The 20021-nt window shown below is 42.8% G+C and overlaps 2 protein-coding genes across 9 annotated transcripts; both read right to left on the minus strand.

The window, feature by feature from the left end:
- Positions 1-2501: 2501 nt before the first annotated feature.
- Positions 2502-3822, minus strand: LOC105833345 (pancreas transcription factor 1 subunit alpha). The gene is made up of 3 exons (XM_036289087.1): positions 3550-3822; positions 3072-3359; positions 2502-2806 (listed from the first exon to the last, which is right to left on the minus strand). The coding sequence occupies exons 1-3, from the start codon at positions 3820-3822 to the stop codon at positions 2696-2698; spliced, it is 672 nt and encodes a 223-aa protein (XP_036144980.1). The 3' UTR covers positions 2502-2695.
- Positions 3823-3898: 76 nt separating this feature from the next.
- On the minus strand, positions 3899-17645 carry LOC105833351 (arginine-glutamic acid dipeptide repeats protein). Of its 8 annotated transcripts, XR_004963879.1 has the most exons (9): positions 17557-17644; positions 16121-16257; positions 12144-12503; positions 11940-12020; positions 7684-11278; positions 6958-7236; positions 6200-6398; positions 4253-4457; positions 3899-4038 (listed from the first exon to the last, which is right to left on the minus strand). XR_004963879.1 is itself a non-coding variant. In XM_036288967.1 (8 exons), exons 2-8 carry the CDS (start codon positions 16166-16168, stop codon positions 4385-4387), a joined length of 4617 nt encoding a protein of 1538 aa, XP_036144860.1. In that variant the 5' UTR covers positions 16169-16257; positions 17557-17644; the 3' UTR covers positions 3901-4384. The 8 variants fall into 8 exon arrangements, 7 of the variants coding, with proteins under 7 accessions (XP_036144860.1, XP_036144858.1, XP_028046359.1 ...); XM_036288967.1 differs by having other exon boundaries at positions 3901-4457; positions 12144-12485; XM_036288965.1 differs by having other exon boundaries at positions 3901-4457.
- Between the last annotated feature and the right edge of the window lie 2376 nt (positions 17646-20021).

The following is a 20021-nucleotide window of genomic DNA, read 5'->3' on the forward strand; positions in this document are numbered from 1 at the left end:
ATATTGATCACACGGAAGGATCAATTTTACCGCGGCGTCTAAAAATTCAATTAGATACAAATCAGAAAGTTCATTGTCCATAATCTTAAGTTTTGACCATCGAAATTATAATAAAATATATCACCGCAAGAAGTTTCTACTTTTTCTCCTCTCAACAATCGGCTTAAACATCTAATATAACTTTCTTCTAACGGCTCGAACTTAATTATTTTCAGATTCATCATTGCTCCTTCCGCGTAACAGCAAATAAAATGCGGATGCAATCGTTGGCTCACTCTGCTCTCGTCGTCCCGACGAAATTCTCTCGATCGCTCTCTTGTCGCGATTCGCCACGCGTAGTCACGTCTTTCCATGCGACATTTCGAGCGATCGGTGCGCCCTACGTGCGATTCCGCCTGGGCGACGATTTTCCGTAAGCACGACACGACGCGGCCTTTAACTTTTTAAAAGGATGAAAGCGGCGAGCGGCTCTCCTTCAAGGGACAATCACCGAACGCGAAACGTCCAACGGATTTCGCTTCGAATTCTGCGTCGCGACGCTATTTACCTACCGATATAAATCCGCGAGCACGACGATTTGTCCGCACGAATCGCCGCGAGGAAACTCCGAGTGTAGAAACGTGGAACACGAGGGAAAATTACGAAACGAGATGAAACGAGAAAACCGGAGGACGAAAACGAAAGGGCGAAAACTAAAACTGAAGACAAAACCAAACTGCACGCGAGCGCATCGCTCGCCGGCGTTGCGTAGTGTAGCGGCGAGGAAGGGGGAGAAGAGGGAGGGGAGGGAAAGAGACGCCGATGTCGATGCGACGTTTGTATTGTGTCGTCGACGACAAATCGCGGCGGTACGGAACAGGAGAGAGAATCCGACAGGACGGATTTGTTTCGCGCGTGACGAGGCGCCAATTGGCGAAAATCTGTGTGAATTCAATGCCAGGATGTCGTCGAACGGACGCCATTTTGACTAGCGTAGTCCAAAGCAAGCTGACTGGCGCGAAAATGCATGTTCAAGTGTTTCGTTTCCGGTGGACGGAAAGAAAAGGGAAGGGAGAGACGAATTGGCGAGGGATGGATAGATGGCGTTGGATGTTTCGTCTCTTCCTTCTTTATTCGTGAACATTCTCTTTAGAGTCCCGCGGGAACACGCGATCGATCCGCGCGATCATTTCCGCTCGATACGCTAACTACAGATATTTACATTCGTGTATATTTGTTACGCCGTATACATCTATATATTCACATTTTTGTGAAGCGAATAAAATATAATTTAAAAGAAACATTTATCTATTTATCATTTAAATATTCTAAAAATTTATTTTCGAAAAAATAGTAAAAATTGTATCGAATTTTTTTATGAGGTATTTAGAATACAAAAATTATTATTAAGATATATAAAGTATATTTTAGAAATGTTTTGAAAAATACTCCTTTCATACATACATATACAGTATTTTATACACACACATACAAACTTAATTTATCTTTTTGATATTTACATTTTCCGGACATAAAAATATAAACGAAAGATATGAAAGATTTTTATGCGTACATTTTCACGATATTTCTGTCTTTCTTATATTTTTAAAATGTCTTGTTCTATTTAAGAAAATGACGCAAACTTTAATTTAAAAATAAAAATTAACCGTATATATATTTGATGTAGATAAAGCAAAACTCATCTTTTATTTTATATTCCTATATATTATATAATTAAAAATGCATTCTGTCAGGATGATTTCGATTAAATTCAGATTACTTTAATCGGCGAATTAATTCATCTACGTCATCTATTAAAGATAAAAAGATTTCTTGTATCATATTAAAAGAATTAAATCGAAAGATATTATGGAAAAAAATTGAGCAAAAATTGAAAAATATATTAATTTTTAAAATCTTTTGTTCTTTCTATTAATGTTTTATCTGTAACTCTTTAATAACAAGAGAAATACACATAAAATAATTGCATATAATATATACATCTTTTATATCAAAATGTTTGAATATTTCCGTCGTTTAAATAACTAATATATAAAATATTTCAGTGTAAAGTGTAAAATTATATTCTTAAATCAGGACGCGCGTTTAGATCGATGGATTATACATCAGCAAAACAGATAAATTAAACAATAATTAATTACATATTTTGTACGTTATTTTTAGTATAAATATGCGAACAATTCAAATTACGAATAAAATCAAATCGATAATTAGGTAAGATTTTGACTCAACTTTAATCTCCTATTTGAATCCAAATTATTCGAAAATTTCGAATGAGATTTTCGAATACAAATCACGTATACGACAATTTAATAATTTAAAATCATTTAAAATCCCTCTATCTCTTTCATTATAATCAATATTATTTTTCTTAGTCATTTTTCATTGTCTCTGTCTTAAAATTTAATCTAACAATAATTATTATTTAAAAATTGTGTTTCAACAATTCGATTTATATTATATAATAATATTATATAATAATAATTATATAATAATTCGAGTAAAATTTTGTTCATTCTATTTAATACAAATTTGTACAAAGAAATGAAATTCGATTCGATTCAGCGTCAAAAAACTTGATTCATCGCACACTTTTGACTTTTAATAAATGTATCATTATTACAAAAATGTTAAAAGATCACACGAAATTATTTACAAAAAAATGTACAAGAATTATACCGTTGGCTTTTAGGCTTTAGATATCATTCACATTTATATTAAAATGCGTAGCGTTCGTCGGCACGTAGACATACGATGTTGTCTCCTCATTTGAATAGTCCTGGATTTCCTGCGAGATATCAAAACTCTGGAAATTCGGAATGGAAAAAACATTTTATAATCGCATAGCTTAATGATATATATGACGATAGAGAAGTACTAAATAATACAAAAGCTAATCTAATCCAAAGAATTGACAAAAAAATTAATAACTTATATTTTTATATAGTTATAAATATTTATAAAATTTATAAAAAAATATAAATTAATACGTCATATATGTTTTATATATAAATTACATGTAAAGTTATCATGTAACGTAAATAGCGCGCAAAAAATCACTAATAACTTACGTATCTTTTGTGCATGGCCAAGCAAAAGGTACACACTTGCGGTCTTGTCGAACAAACGCCGCTGCTCTCCAAAAGACGTGTGCAGGGTTGATCTACAGCACCCGCGACGAGTATGGCGGCCAAATGGCTAATGTAACTGCTGGCCAGTCTTAAGGTCTCTATTTTCGACAGCTTCCGGTCGGCCGGCTCGGTTGGAATCAGGGTTCTGAGCGCGCTAAAAGCCGTGTTCACGCTGCACAACGAAGATCGCGTTTCCTTCAGACCGTGACACTCGGATCCTAAACTGCTCTATCAATATATCAGGTCTATCTTGTTCATTATCAAAAATACGTTTAACAAAAAAAAGCGTCCAAAGAAACGGTCCGTCGCGCGAAATCTCACAAGGGAACAAAAACGCGCAGATCCTTCGTCTTTTTCGCGCAATAAAAAACATATACTTCGATAATCCTCGTTGGATATTTGTTTTTGTCCTCGTTACATACGCAATCGCTCGTGTTTTCGGGGGTTGAAAGGGGACGAAAAACGCAAATAAATCACGCAGATGCAAAATAGCTTCTTCACCTATGAGTGCGATCTCTCTCTCGAGCGTTCGCTTGATATCGCTGCCTCGTCGGCTCTTGGCTCCTCCTGCGTGCCTCCATGCCGTAGACGCAATGGAACAGCGCTTTCGCTGACCGTTCACAACGACGCCGTCTTCGTCAATGGGGCACAGCCTCTTTCCGTTTCTCCCCGGAATATGAAATTTCCTCATCTTTAGTGTGCCACACATGCTTAATATCCCCCCTCCCCATCCTGTTGCCACTATCTTTCTCCATGTTCCTTCTTTCTCTTTCAGCCGACACGCATATGAGCCGCACATGTGTGCGATGGATAAAGATCTTTCTCTATTCCTTTCTTTCTTGCTTCCTTTTTCCGCCTTTTCTCTTTCTCTTCTCCTTCCTTCCCGGTCTTTTTCTATCGCAGTACGCTAAAATTACGGCGAAAAAAGGAACATAGAATAATAAATTATAAATTACATTTATAAAAAATATTATATGCTTCAAAAGCTAATTAATCCGTATTGAAATTTGAGAATGTCAAAATGTAAACGTTGGAACCATAATTAAATCTTTGTTACACATTTGATCACCTCTCACATGCTGAGATTAAATTTACAAATTTTTATGCAATGAAATACATACATTGTAATAGGAGCGCTAGAATCCACACAATACGCACTCAACATCGTCCCTGCCTCCCATACATATACATCCACGCGATTCGAGTGTTGCATTCCGTGTAAAGTGGATGGCGGCTGCGTTTCACATTAAGCTTCATAAAAACATGGATGGATACTTGACGTAGAGATCGAGCAAAGGGAAAGGGAAATTAATTCCATCTGCAAAACTAATTAGCATCTCAGCATTACAACATATCTTCATTCGCCCGGCGCTTTCCCAATTTCTTTCCCATTTTTACAACACGATTACGCTGCTAAGAAATACTAAACGCTCTATTTACATCTCGTCGTACGTTAATCAAACTTTATGTCGACGATATAATAATCATGCATTAAAGCGCGAAAATAACTGAAAGGAAACATGTTAATCTGTTGTGCTTTGTATGAAATGTTTACTCAATTAAATAACTTGGTTACATCGAATCAGTTACACAGCATAAAATTTACATGTTTCTCAAGTGGTCGTCGATTCGTAATAAGATTACTTCAACGTTCAATATTGTCGAAGAAACATCATCACGCGGGATCAGCTGATACAAGACGTAATTAAGTTTTCATATAATCTTAATCATTGATGATACCGCACGCTATGTTACCGAAGACCTGCGGTATGCAAAAGGAATACCTTAAGAAATACATATAGAAAATATACACAAAAGTGGCTAATATATTAATAAAATAATAATAAAACTTAGGTTACACACTTTACGCGACTATGCGGACGATCGAGCAGATCGATGTGGAAGGTTCTTCGAGTGGTGTCAAATTTGAAATATTCAAAAATGATTCTGCGTTGTAATAGGTTTAAATACAAACGCAGACGTAATTCTTTTTTACTCTACTTACACATATTACACGGTGCAGAATATAAAATTAGTCAAGACAAGATAAGTTTTGGTAAAAAGATGCGTAAACAAAATGTATATGTTCCACTCGCTCCAACCAAGACCGTTCGGCTTGTCGCCTCTGCCTATCTTTTTTCCTCGCTTCATACTTATTATTTTTACGGAAATAAATCTTGTAAAATATATATATTATTACATATATTTAATATATGTAATCTTATATATATTTTACGTATACATATTTAATATATATGTATATATATATATATTTTTTTTAAATATGTATATACACATATGAAAGAATGAAAAAACCTAATTTCACTTCGTACAAGCACTTTGGCATGTGTGTACCACTTAAAATCAAATTGTAAAGGAAAAAGTAAGGTCGAGCACGATCGACGAGCGGTGACGTTGACAGCGTGGAGCATTAACGGTGTAATATCTAGAGAAACTTGAAAATAGCTTATATATCAAGCATCTATATTTATATGTATAAATCTCGATCTCTCTAAGAATGTGCCAGCACCGATGATACAGCGCCAGGAAACTCTAAAATATCTTGTACTATTTACAATAGCGAGACAATTACAAATATCATATTCGCCGCGCATGTATGTATATATATATATATATATTTATATATATTTATAATTCCTTTGTTTACATCGATCTGAAAGACCATAAAAATAGTTTCTGATCTTAGATGGTAGATTACAGCGATATCCCGAATGAATTTTTCGGGAAATCTCGTCGGTGCGTTGAAAGAACGCTCATATGTATATATATATGCCGCGTCTAACAGTCAAGGCTATATATATAATGTATATATTATCTATCTATATATACATAATATATAACATTATATATATATATATATATAAATAAAAATATGCTTATTGACGCGATCCACGTGCGGCTTCTTCCAGTGCGCGAACTTTAAGCTCACGCTCACGCTGTTGTCTAAAAAATACCCTTTGTTAGTCCGGGTACACCTGCTGCCTTAAGTCATAGTAGCATTATGCAACAAGTCAGGTAAGTTGTGATAGTGATTTCAAGGGACGAACCTTAAGTATTCCTCGTGATGGGCCACGAGGGATGCGTGCGGAGGGAATCGTTCGCGTTCCATCATGAGGTGCCGTTGCAATTGCTCGTGATGCGCCGCCATGTCCGCATAGGGTCTTCCTAGAAGTTCCGCTGGGTGAAGCGCCAAGGCGGGATCGCGCGGCATTAAACCCGGACGAGGGTAATTGGCGCTGGCTGCAGCTGTGAATGAAGATCACCAGGATATGTTACCAGAGAAAAGAGAATGTATTCAAAAGAACATTAATCTAATCATTCGTATCATTATTAAATTACTATCTGGCGTAAACGATATTGAAAGAGTACTCGCGCTTAGCAACGAAGCGTGTATTCTCGTAATTCGTAAAGGTAGAGAAAACCGCGTGCGGAAATTAACAATGAACACCCTTAAGCTATGTCTCAGAAGTGTTACTTGTCATCTCCAGGCACACGCACACGCACACTCGCGCCTATTCCTCGACAACACTCACTCGCACTTGCACCTGCGACGGTGATAAGCGACTAGCCAGAGATCAGAGTCGAGCAACTGGAAAATCGCAGGCGTGCTGACGATAACGGTGCGGGAGAAAAGAAGGATCGTCTTGACCTAAACCTAGGCAAGTGTAGGTGACGTAGGACGATCAATGGAGAAACACACGGCTGCCGAGGATCGACGAGGAATAAGCAAGAGCGGCGTCTTTCTTAAAGGAGAAGCTCTTCAGGAAGCTTTAGAAGAAACATCCTGGTTGTGTGTAGGACCTACCCGGCAGAGGAAATCCAGCCGCAGCCGCAGCGGCTTCCTGCTGTTGCTGAGCCTGTTGCTGGGCCTGTTGCTGTCCCGGATGTAAGTGCAAGTGCGTATGCGCATGCGTATGCGCGTGAGTGTGAGCATGATATTCGGGCGAGATGCCAGCCATTTGCAATCGGACCATCGGGTCAGCGGCCAGAGCCAGCCGTTCTTCCAGCTGGCCGTGGTGATGAGCCGCCACGGGATGGCCAGCCGCTCCACCCGCTGGCCCCCCGCCGGCTGCAGTCGGAATCCCTAAACGCGACAGCGCTTCGATCACATAACTCGAAGAGATCACAGATACGATTCGCATGCCCGATTTCTTCATCTCCAGCTAACCGTCGGATAAAGTTATCTGAGAGAGGGAGAAGCCGCTCCTTTCAAATGTGTTCCCCGCTACTTGTGATACAGAGAGCCAAGGTTAGCTATCATTGCGTCGACAGAGTTAACTGGCGCTGAAGAAATCGGCCATTTATTTTAAACAGTTAATCTACCTATATCGCATCTCTCAAAGGTCTCTTGGCGCTCTCAATCTAATTCTTTCTTCCCGACCTACCCTACCGATTTTTCTATTACATCAGCCTTTCGACTGTATTCTTAAATCAAAATCGAATTTTGAAAAGTACAAATCACGTACGATCGAACGAATGACAGTCAACGAAGTCTATCTCCACCGCCGAAATATCGAATGTTAGCAATTACCTAGTCGCTCGAGTCGTTCCCTCTCGAGTTGACTGGGACCCGGTGGAGCCCCGTAGAGGCCGAATTGGTGTAAGGCTTGAGGCGGTCCTGAAGGACCCGGTGCCAGACCGGCGGCGGCGTATCGACGGTGTATCTCCAGCCAGTGCGGATCGACCGGCGGCGCCGGCATCGGTCTGGGTGTGCCCTTGAACAGCTCTTCCTTTAACCGATCATTCAACTCTCTTTCGCGTAATTCGCGTATCTCGCGTTCCCGCTTCTCGCGCTCCAAATGCTCCAACTCCAGCCGTTGTGCCGCCGCGGCCTCACGTCCGTAGATGTAGTGCAACATCGGATCTGTCGGGGCCGGATGTCTGGCGGGCGAGAAGGCGGCGTGTGGTCTGGCGTACTCCGACAGTTGCCTGAGTGCTGGGGTGTCCGCGTAAGAACCGGGACGCGGTGCTGCGTAACGGTCGTAAGGCGAAACGACAGGCTCGAGAGGACCGCGACTGGGCGGTTTGCACGTTTCTGGCTGTTTCTCGGGCGTCGTCATCTTCCGGGCTTGTTGCGCCGCGGCGGCGGCGCGGTCGCGCTCCTCCCGCTCCCGTTCCGCCTGTTTGCGCGAGCGTTCCTCGCGTTTCCGCGCCAGCTTCGAATCGGGCACCGGTTTGAACATCAAGTCGGTGCGCGTACACGAATTGTTCTCACCACGATTCCAATGCCTAAGGAAGATCGCCGATTGCGATCGATGACATTCTGAATCCTCGATACGAGGCTCTGGTGATGGTCCGCGAGGACTAATGGACTCCTCCGGTTCCGGGTCTAAATCCTGTTCGATCTTTGGCTCCGGCACGGTCTGCGGTTGCTGCGACTGTGGCGGACGATGATGATGGTGTGCGGAACTGGACGATGTCAGGCACGTGGAGACGAGCGACGTTTTACGCTGACTACTGTGCGAACTGTGCGACGAGGAATGACTGTGGGAGCTATGAGAGGAGATAGTCAGCAGTTTGTCATGGTGTAAATTGGTTGGCTGCTGATGCATACTGGATGAATGATGGTGGCTCGCGATTAGATTCTCGCCTTCCTCTCTGCTCGTGACGCTCGAGCTAGTGCTGGCGTGATGCGCCGTCATCATGGTGCTACTGCTCTCTTGACTACGCTGCGGCGAGGGCGGCGGAATGGCATGAGGCACTGGGCCATAGGGATACGGCGAGAAGGAGGGATATCCTCCCACTGGCGCGTATCCTGGATAGGCATGAGGATGATACGGGTGCATAGCGGTGAACAGTGAGTGATGCATCAACGGATGGTGCGGATGGAAGGGATGTGCCATGTGCGGACTTGGTTGTTGCGCGGGATGCATGACTGGCTGTGGGATTGAGCTGGGAGGTGGAGGCAGACTCGGCGTCGGTGTCGGCGTAGGTGTCGGCGACGCCGCAACCGGTTGTATCGATGGTACCGTCTGAGCGGGCGGCACGGAGTGCTTGCTCGGAGTCGGCGGTTTGCTCGTGCCGTCCGGATCCTTCTTGATGTTGTCCAGGCTCGGGCCGGGGAAAGAAGAGCTCTGGAAACCCGGTACCTTGACCTCTTTCAAACTCTGCAGAGGATCCGGTTCCGGCGGTATAATCTCCTGCTTGATCTTCAAGTTCTGCGGTTCCATCGGCGGCGTCCCGGCCAGATTATAGAGACCGACGGGCTTCTCCATCGGCAGCATTCCGCCGGCCTGTATCGGTTGAAACAGGTTACTCGGCTCCGATCGTTCCGGCTCGTTATTCTCGTTTGTCCGCTCCGGAATGCGTTCTGGCATCATACGAGAGTCTGTGGGAATTCTGCTGTCTCGAGACCGCTCGCTCGCAGACAGTCTCTCATCCGCTATCCTTTCGGCGTTTCTGCTTTCGGACGACATCACAGTCAGCCCGAGCGGCTGCGACGGCGGGCTCGGCATCGGTGGCATCTGACCGATCGGGCCACCAATACCGGCGGATACGCTTTGCGAGATGTTGAGGTTCAACGGCGGTGGTCCCGTCATGTTTTGAGGCAACGTTTGCGCGGAGCTCTGCAAACTTTCGGTCACGTGAGTGCGAAGATTCGTTGGTCCCATATTCTGCGCGCTGGGTGGAACGTTGTTCGGCGTCATCTGCGGCGGTATGTTCTGCGACAGATTCTGCGGCACGTTCTGCACCGGCTGTAACGACGGCGGTGGTGCTTGCGGTACGTATTGCATACTTAGACTCGTCGGCAAACCACCAACGCCGGCGCCACTCTGTTGACTGGGTGATATCACTGGGATTTGCGAGTTTGGCATATTCGCCTGTGAGCCTACGCTCGTTATAATACCAGGTATAGTTTGCGATAAGTTACGTGCCGTAACTGCGGAACCGGCATCCGCTCCTGGACCTCCTCCAACCTGCTGCGTGGACGTGCTCAGATTCAACTGCGTCGGCTCGGGTTCCTTGCCCAATTCCTCGTTGGACATCGTTGGCGACATCGTCGCCTCGATCGGCATCGGTTCCAACGATTGATTCATCGCTAACGGCACATCCTCCACCTGGTCCATCATCTTACTTTCCACTGATTCCTGATCCAACAGACCGGGCGGTTTCTTCTCCAAGCTGTGTATCACTGGCACGGATATCGGCAGGCTCTGTAACACAGCCGGCACTGGTGTAGACGCTGGCGTCGGCTCGGATGGCTCCTCGGGCGTCGTGACAGCCGGACTACTCACGGGCTCCTCCACGCCGGCCACACCGGCAACAGTCGGCGGCGTCGGTTGATTCTCGTTTGCGTCGCCCTCCGTTTCCCTCTCCGGCTCATCCATCAGGGAGTTGCTATCGGTAGTGAGAGATTCGGACGGACTTTCGGGCCGTTCGCCGCCGCCGCGTTTTCGCTTCTGCAAATCTTTGTCTTCGTCGTTGCAGGCGTCGTCCACCTGACCGGAGCGCTTCTGGCCCTTCTTGGGCGTATCAGCTTTGCCGGACGACTTCTTTTTGCTCTTGTCGGGCGTCTGTTGCTGCTGCTGCTTCTCCTGATCAGGCGTATCGGTGCCACCGGTTCGTCGCGGTCTCGCTGGCCTCGGTGTCTCCTTAGCTTTGTTCCGCGTGCGCATTCTACCGGGGCTTTCAGGCGATTCCGCCGGCACCGGGCGGAATAGATAAGGCGGCGCGGGTGGCAGCTCGCCGGTCTTCTTCAAATGCGATCGACATTCCGCGCAAAGTAACAATCGATCCTTACCGGCAACCTGATAGTCCTTCGAGCTGGTAGAGAAGCAGTGCTGGCACGAGTGCGCGGCGCCGTTCGTGTTGGTGTCGCGCGAGTCACTGTCCTCTTCCGAATTGTCGTCCTCGGTCACGGAACTGATCTCGCCGCCGGGATTATGGCTGGCCGGGGTACCGACCGGCACGGTCTCGGCCTCGGATGCGGCCTCCTTCGCGCTAATGTTGGCCGTCGGCTGCGCGTCCTTAGTCGGCGTTGGCACGTCTTCCTTCGGAGTGCCGGCACGTGAGTTGCGCGTATTGCGGATACGCCGTAGTGAGCTCTGCCTGCGTCGCCGGTGCGGCCGATTGTTATTTGCGCCTGGGGTCTTTTTCCATAAGTAATAGAACTCGACAAGCTCCGGCTGTGCAGACAGTAGAGACAAACGGTAATGGAAACAAAAGTGGACACTTGACAACAATAGACTACGCTATAAAACTTTCTCTTAGCGTGCAACAGACGGGGTTCAAAAGATTTCTCACATATTTGTCACGATTAAATCAAAAGAAATTACTTGACACATTTATTAATTTTAATCGAAATAATTGCTTTTCCATATTTCCAAAGGAAAGTTTCATCTGTCAATTTTCTTTTTTTCGAGCAGAATTTAAGAATTTTTCAAACGAAAATTTCTGGCAGTTACTTATAAAAGTACATTTGGACTGGTGTATTCACAGTTCATTATTATTTATTAAGACCTTAAGAAACAGTATCTAATTCAGTTCCATGATCATAATTTATAATTGAGATAATCTTAAATATAAAAATTAAGTTTTTATGACCTTAGTTATATTTCCCATAGTTTTCAAATTTCTTTTTTTAATCTCAATTTATTTATTACATTTTTATTAAGAGCAATTTATTTCTGTCAGTTTACTTATTCTCTAATTATAATGTTCAATTGTATCAACTTAAATTCAAAGGCGTCGAAAAAAAAGAAAAAAAAAACAGGCGAGAAGAACAATCATACAACAAACAGATAAAGAAGCGCGAACCGACAAAAAAGAAAAAAATGAAATCTTTACCGTGTCTTTGTGAGGCAGAAGGTCCTTCCTAATACGCGCGAAATTCTTTCCAAACTGCCGCAGGCCCTTGACGAATCGCTTCTGCGGGGGAAACAACGAAAAAGGACGGAAATCCGTCCGTTAGAAAAACTCTTTCTCTCTCGCTCACATTTGCGGTCAGTAAACCCATAAATGTTGTCAATAAAAGAACGTGGTGGCACGTACAGTTTCGTCCTCGGACCACTTCTTGTCGACGCTTTTCGGTATGGGACATTTGACGAGTGCCTGGAGCGCCCTACCGGGATCATAGCCAGAATTGTGAAGGATGTCCAGCGCGTTGATGGTAGTGTCGTCTCGGGAGGCGGCCACGCAACCATCATCCGGGGAACCGCCGTCACACATGCCGGCGAACGCGGCCATCGAACGCGCCGCCCTCAAGTACATGAGCAGATCCCCGTCGAGCGCCATGGCCGGTACCCATTTTAGTTCCTCGCGCTCCTTAGAGAATTCTGGATCGGGTGGCAGCTCTCCGGGGGGTATACCCGGCCGATACTCAGGCAAACGGGCCTGACAAGAAACCAACTCCTGTAAATCCCAAAAATTCGGGATTGCGCGCGGTTAGCACCGATGATGCCAAAGCGAGTTAGTTTAATGTGACACGCCGGCTCTCGTTTCCTCTCAACACGGGCTAACACGCTTCCACAACCTAATCACTTACTCACTCAGTCACTCGCTCATTCTCTCCCTCTCTTTCACCCTCTCCCTCTCGACACGTTTTGCTCTTTTTTTCACGAAAGCACCGACAATGAAGCTACACGCAATATTTCTCTTTTCCCTTGCCGATTTCCTTTCTGGGTATCCTCGGCACGCGAACGAGAAAAATTTTTACGTTTTGCAATCCGACCTTTTCTTTGTTTATACAGATTTACACGCAAAACGCGCATTTCGCAAGAAAGCACGCACTTCATTAAACTTCATAATCGGGCGAACCGTTTATGATGATTACGCGTTAAAAATAGATGTTACATACATCCACAAGTATATAAGTTGCGTAATGTATTTATCGTTTTTTCTTTTTTACTAAGTCACGATCCGCGCGACGCCGAGTTTGCAAAACGTAAGCGCAAAACCGGGAGAGGAACGAAAAAAAAAAAAGAAGCAAATGTGCAAGCCGCCAATTAGTCACTGCAGACGCGGAGTAAAACGAATGAAAAAATAAAGCTTCACGTCTTCCTCGCACGAAGTTTTTGACGACTCTCATTTGACGTCTCGCTTCTCCCGGAATGTATACATCTCTCATATATACGGAATATCCTGCACGTTAAGGAGCGTCCGAAGTGAAAGGTGAACTTGGTCGGTTGGGTTTCGGGACGGCCCGTATAGAAGCGCTCGTGCTGCTCGCAGATGGTTCAAGTAAGCAATCGCGAATAATTGTTGTATGCCACAACAAAGTACTTAAAAAAAAAAAAGAAAGGAAAATGTGATTGCGAAGGCGAGCTGATCCGCTTATCAGTCCGTAAATCAATCGATTAATTATTTCACCGTGACTGAACACCACTCCAAATTAGGAAAGCGTCATCTCATGCCAAATGATAAAAACTTTGCGATTAAACCACCTCTTCGATCAGGCATCGGCTCCATCAAGTATCTTGTATTTTCACGCACAGCGCGTTGCCGCGCTTTGCAAAAAAAAGATAGAGACTTTCCTCCCATGGCATATGTTCGGCCATACGCGCCGAGTTTCACGGCGATCGTACGTTTGTAATACAACAAGTATCGCAGGGGAGCTTAACGAATACGTTTCACGTGTTCGCAGACGACACACAGAGAGAGTCTCGCACCTGAAACATTCGAAGCTCCTTAATGCGTGGATGCGTTAATTGAACCATCGGATGGGAACCGGAATGCGTGAATCTCCACGCGATCTTATCTTCTCGTAATAATTTTAAGAGTTTTTCCACGTAAAACTGCCACTTGGAACGTATCGATGCATATTATTTTTCGCGGTGCCGATTGTGACTTAAAGTAGTCCCCGATTAACATGAAACGCATATCCCCGCGCGGTATCCTCAAATTTTTGAAAACATGTTTACCGTCACACAGGAAATTTTTCGAATTAGCGTGCGATGCGAGAGAGAAATGCAAAAATTTACTTGAAAAAAAAAAGAGATGTTTGATCTTAAGAATATTTTACTTCTCTGTCTCCGTTTGTCAAATACTTAAAAAAGCTTCAGTTTCAAACGGTGCTCAGAGTTAAAACTGAAACGTTTAAAGCTGTTAATGGTTTCAATTTCAAGGAAGATTGCAATTCTAAACGTTTTATGTGCACTTCAACCAACCAGTAGTAGAGTAGATTAACTTAGTCCTTATCTTTTCTACTTCTAAGAATTTGAGGATGACGAGTAAGTTAAACCAAGATTAAAGTCAAGTTACATTAGTGGAAATAGACACTAATACTTCGAATCTAAACAGCGTTTGAAACCATTTTTTAAATATTTGGAAAACGGAGGCAGAGATAAAATATTTCAATATCTTAAAATTAAACAGTTCCTTTTCTTAATGTTTCTACACGGAGAAGCATATGCCGATCCTGGGTAATTTAATCGTCTTATTACTAAGAAACTTTAAGAAATTTTAATCCGCGTACTTTATACATTTCAGATTAGATTACGTACGTTATATATTCGGATAATATTTCTCCACGGAGTAAACTTTTCGGTCTGCATTAATTTTCAAACTATCGGCACGCGCTTGCGTATCTGTTTAAATAAACACACATATGTGTGTACGCACGTACACACACGCATACACATATACGCGACGTACTACGTACGTACACGCGCGACGTGCAGCTCTTTTTACATTCGTTTACGATTTATCCAATTTATAGATGTAAAGAGCGTGTGAAGATCCCCATAGTCTTACATTTTCTTCGCTGACGAGACAGTCTGTATTACTTTGAAACTAGAGAATCATATTACGCCCGATGCGATAAGAAATAGAATTTATCTTTCCAATGTAGATACGATGCACAAATATATCTTTTCTCTCACCATTGTGTATATTATATTTCCGAGATAAGCTACACAGAAAAAAGGAACATTCTTGTTTTGATAATATCTTTACTTTCAAAATGTTAATTAAATATTGAAATAAGTATTATATAATGTTAAATGGACAAGGTTTATATAAAAAAATTTTATATAGTTTTGTCAAGAAAAATATATTATTATTATTATTATTATGTTTAGGAGTTGAGAAAAAAATCGACTAAAAAATAGCAATAATTTCAAGCAAAGAATTAGAATTTTTAAATACTATTATTATCAAAACAATTATATGCACACTGTGCTCTTTATATGACTGTTATATTATAATATTGAAATATTTTGAATAAAATTTAAAATTATTAGATTCTTTAAAAAGATTAAATTATATATAAGCTAGATTATAATTTCATATACTTAAAAAAAAGTATAATTTTAAGCTATTAAAATGTTTTATTTATATCTCCATTTAGTAAGCAGATTAAAGTTTTAAACAGTGTTGATTTAAAACACTAAAACTTTAAAGATAAAATCCTTAATGATATTTGGATTTAAAACACTAAATGTTTTAGTGTTTTAAATCCAAATATCATTTAAAACTGAAATAGTAGTACTTAATAAACAGAGATAGAAACAAAACATTTTAATATCTTGAAAGTAAACTCTTTGTTGGAGCGTACAAGCAAGAATTTAATTTCTCACTTATACAACAATAATTATTAAACAGAATATATTAATTTGATACTAATTCTTGATCCTATTTTTCTGTGCAGCTCTTCAATTCCACGGATCGCTTAATCAGGCATGGAATATGCAGATTGAGCAGGAATTTCTCAGCAACTAGATTTACAAGCGCTTTCTGCAACAAGAAATTTTATCATGAAAAGTGTAATATTATTTAAGACTGCACAAGAACTCTTTATTCACATAGAATTTATTTACACACATAGAATGATAAAAACGATTGCACGTTAACGCAACGGTGATCGATTAATGACAAGAAGGATGACAACACAAGAGATTTTGTCCACACACGCCCCTTACCTCGCAAGAATAACGTCTAAATGCTAAATAGCGTAAGCCTCGAGATGGGCACATTGTGCAAGACAGATTAAAATTAGCAAGAAAGATTTTTCAAGATATATGGTGTCAAACCTGATGAGAAGGGCCAACCCGAATCTCGCCCTGGGTGCCAGCAGACATCTCCCCCTCCTCCGAAGCTCCTCCGTCTTTCTCCAGCGTTTTGAATGGCTTTGATCTTGGATTTTCAGTAAATTCCTATTATCCACCCCCTGAACCGTATAGTTATGCCATCAATATGATTGAAAGATCGGTTTCGACGAAAGAAAAAGGAAAACACATAACTGCTAACATGCTCGCCTAGTCGATGTGGTGTGGTGTGGTGTGTGGTGTGTGTGTGTGTGTGTGCGTGTGTGTGCGTGCTTTGTGAAAAGATAAGAAAGCTATGTGTATATCGCATCGCGCCTTATTTACCGAGATAATGCAACGCGCTAAGCTCCGATAATTTTCTACAGCCTTAGCGTAAACTTACGGTGTGTTTGCCTACTCTCTACCGATTCGCCGGTATCAAAAATGAAAACATAACGAAAGCGCAAGTACGTTTCGAAGGTGTCCACGAGTCTAATCCGCGTGTTGATTTTCGACACGTAAAATGTTTGCTCTTCTATCACGCATCACACTGGACTGAACGTCTTGCGTCTCTTCTGAGAAAGAGGAAAGGTGAACCGTGACGAAGAGGTTCAGTCCCCCTGAGGCGTGGAAGATGAGCAAACCCAAATAAATAAATTAAACGAAAATCCAAATGCGCAAGTTACAAATGCACGACGGTGAGGTGTTAATCGAGTCTCGGAAATGTTTGAATCAAATCAAATGATCACGTTTTTCCCCCGGACAACAAAACAAATACGAGAGATAATCTATTCCCCACCTTCGAGGCTCCCGAGAGCCTCTAGAAACTAAAATAAACGCAAGAGATAAATCGCGATAACTTCATATCGCCAATATAAAAAGTAACTCACTCATGTGAAATTAGGCTGTCCAAAAGGTGTAGTTTGTTAATACATAATTGAAAGTATAATACTTTTATGCCTACGTCTCATCGCATTCCTCTTTCTTTCTCCCTCGTTCTCGCACACACGCGCTATCCCTTTCTCTCTCCCTCTCTCTCTCTCTCTCTCTCTTTCTCCTTCAAAGTGGTCTTGAGTCACGGTGAAAGCGGCAGGCTAATTAACAAGCGCGCAAGCTCGAACGCCTTGAACGAGGAGGAGGACGATCGCGACGGTCAAAGTCGAGATTCTCGATCGCGGAAATTCGAATCTCTCGTAGGCGGAGAGGAGGCGGAGGACGACTCTCCTTTTCGCGCGAGCAAGCGAGCGAGCGAGCGCGCGCGCACGCTCGCGAGAATGTGTCACGCGCGCGATCGAGATCGGATCGACTCGACGCGATTGTCGTGTCGCGTCGCGTCGCGTCCGCACGGCGCGGAGGGGGAGAGGGGGGGAAGAAAGGCGAGGGAGAGAGGGGGTGGGGGGAGGGGGAGGAGTATACTCCGACCGACGCTCCGCGAAACTCACCCGTGCTGTCGTCTCCCCGCGCGCTCCGGCGGCGCTCCTCGCTCAACGACGTGCACGCGTCGTTATCATCGTCATCGTCGTCGTCGTTCTTCCCCGAGGAGTCGATTGCGCCTCCTCGGCACCTCGCGCGCGAACGACGAGCGGGCCGCGAGGGCGGCGGGCGGCGAGGGACCGTTTGCGCGGCTCCACGCGAGGAAGGACCCCGCACGACGGAGGCGATGGCGATGGCGGCGGCGGCGGCGGCGACGACGGCGGCGACGACGGCTGCCGCGACGATTCCTCGGGTCCCTCCTGTCCAAGTTCAGTGTCCACAACACCCAAACGCGGCGGCCATAGTACGGCGCACGGTAGCGACGCGACCGGCCGTGCACACGAAGCAGCGCTGATGCTGTCCGCGCCCGCGACACCACAATTCGCGACTTCTTGCTCCGACCCCGACGATTCGGGGGGGAAACGCCGCCACCACGCGAGCGAACGTGTCGCCGTGTCTCTCTCGCGCTTCGGATTTCGTACGCACAATCTCTCACGCGAGGCTCGTTCGAGCAGACTGTTGTCGGTTTTCCAAAGAAATTTTTATGTACTGAGAGAGCGCGCTGGCCGATCTGTCGACCAATGAGACGCGCGGTATAGGATGCCAAGTTGGAAATTAGATAGTCAAACTCTTTTCTGCATTCTTCACCTTTCCTCTCGTCCTCATCAATGGCTAATTACACATATATCTGTTTCGTTTTGAGTACAAATAAAAATAACTGCAGGAACGGACCTTAAGCTCGTATCGGATTAGCATTGGGATTGAGAATTGTAAAGATCGCTGAAGGTCTTAAATTCGACCAATCGGATGATATTGATCTTAATCTGTCTTGTTCCCATTGGTCGAATCCTAATTTCTAATTTGCAACTCTCAAGGTCTGTTCGCGTCACATGCTCCGACATGCTCCTATTCACCCCAACGCACTCCAATACGTTGATTCCGATGACGCCAACCTATTAGAATGCGTTGGAGTGAGTAGGATCATGTCGGGGCATGGCGACGCGAACAAACCATCAATCTCTAATGCGTAGTTTGATACGGGCTTAAGGTTCATTTTATATTGTATTTTTTTTTTAATAAAAGATACAATATAAAAAGATAAAAACGGCTGATGTTAAAAAAGCGACTATTTTTTACACAGAAAACCCCTATCCTTTTTACTCGATTAAATCTCCCATTTTTTAATCACTTTGACCAAACTCCGATTAACTTGGTCAAATTAACTGTAAAATCGCTTGTAATAAAATTTTTAACTATACAATTCAGTATCTGTAATGTAATCTATCTCTTTCTGTATCTATTAGAAAGAAAGAATTATTCTGTTAATAAAATCACTTGATAATGTCACACAATTTATCGAAATTAAAATTAATTTAGAAATAGACATAAGTTGTAATAATTGGTAATTAAATTAATTAGAATTTGTACAAGATTATTTAACAAGATCTATTTTTTTAGTTGCATTCTTTATCTTTTCTCTTTTTCTCTTTAACGGAAAAAGAGAAAAGATGAGAATTGCGGAATAAATTCAGCTGAAAAGAACAAACCTGTAAATTTTACGTTTTTATTGGAGGCAAGAAGTCAGTATTAGAGATCAGTCTTACTAAAAATTATGAATTTTTCATCTGCAAAATTTAAAATTGATTATCCCTAACTTATATTTTTAATTATTTTAATTAAAATATTATTTATAAATTATTAATTAAAAATTTTTTAGATGAATAATTAAACTCTAATTTTCAGAAAATAAACAAGAAAAACAAAATAAAATATAAGCAGCGTTAACTATAAGTTTTTGCATTTGACAATTCATAAATTTAATCATTCATTTTTTTATAAGTTAATTGAAAGTTAAATTAATTGGACATTTCTTGTCCAAACACGTGATTGGTAAGGAAAAAAAGGAAGGTTCTTCCTTATTTTCAGAAAGGGACGCCTCTTATCTCCCAACATTATTGTGTTTCACTTGTTCCACGGATTGCGTGGCATCAGCTGTTCCATAAGAATGAACAAATAACACGCTGTTTGTTTACTTAGAATATCCCGATTGGAGCAACAGTCGATGCTTTCTATGACAAACAATAAGAAGTATTGATGAGTTCCTTGCGCATGCACGCCGGCGATGACGGCGAACCAGCGACGTGCGACGCGGACGTCGTCGTCAGCGGTCAACGCGAAAGTCTCGATTCGACAAACAAAAGCAATATGGACAGATAAAAGTTAGACGGCTTAATATTGTTACGACTAAATAGTCACATTAATACTCATACAATAATACTCTATTATATGAATTTGCGAGAGTCACTACTTAGGTCCGGTTCCACAACTCACGGTTAAATTAACTGGCCGATTATTCCATTAGAATTGACCAATCGTATTTGTTAATTTTGCTTAACGACAAATACGATTGGTCAATTCCAATGGAATAATCGGC

This window comes from Monomorium pharaonis, chromosome 6 (genome assembly GCF_013373865.1).
Source record: "Monomorium pharaonis isolate MP-MQ-018 chromosome 6, ASM1337386v2, whole genome shotgun sequence".
Lineage (NCBI taxonomy): Eukaryota > Metazoa > Arthropoda > Insecta > Hymenoptera > Formicidae > Monomorium > Monomorium pharaonis.

Excerpts from the sequence above, each read along its gene's own strand:
- LOC105833345 (XM_036289087.1), bottom strand. The coding sequence starts at position 3,822 with ATGAGGAAATTTCATATTCCGGGGAGAAACGGAAAGAGGCTGTGCCCC. Across the intron at positions 3,360-3,549 it reads AAACACGAGCGATTGCGTAT|AGCAGTTTAGGATCCGAGTG; the intron begins GTAACGAGGACA and ends ATATATTGATAG. Across the intron at positions 2,807-3,071 it reads TGGCCATGCACAAAAGATAC|AGTTTTGATATCTCGCAGGA; the intron begins GTAAGTTATTAG and ends CCGAATTTCCAG.
- LOC105833351 (XM_036288965.1), bottom strand. The coding sequence starts at position 16,168 with ATGTCTGCTGGCACCCAGGGCGAGATTCGGGTTGGCCCTTCTCATCAG. Across the intron at positions 12,504-16,120 it reads GGGTTGGCCCTTCTCATCAG|GAGTTGGTTTCTTGTCAGGC; the intron begins GTTTGACACCAT and ends TGGGATTTACAG. Across the intron at positions 4,458-6,199 it reads CATCACGAGGAATACTTAAG|TTTTGCAGATGGAATTAATT; the intron begins GTTCGTCCCTTG and ends GATGCTAATTAG.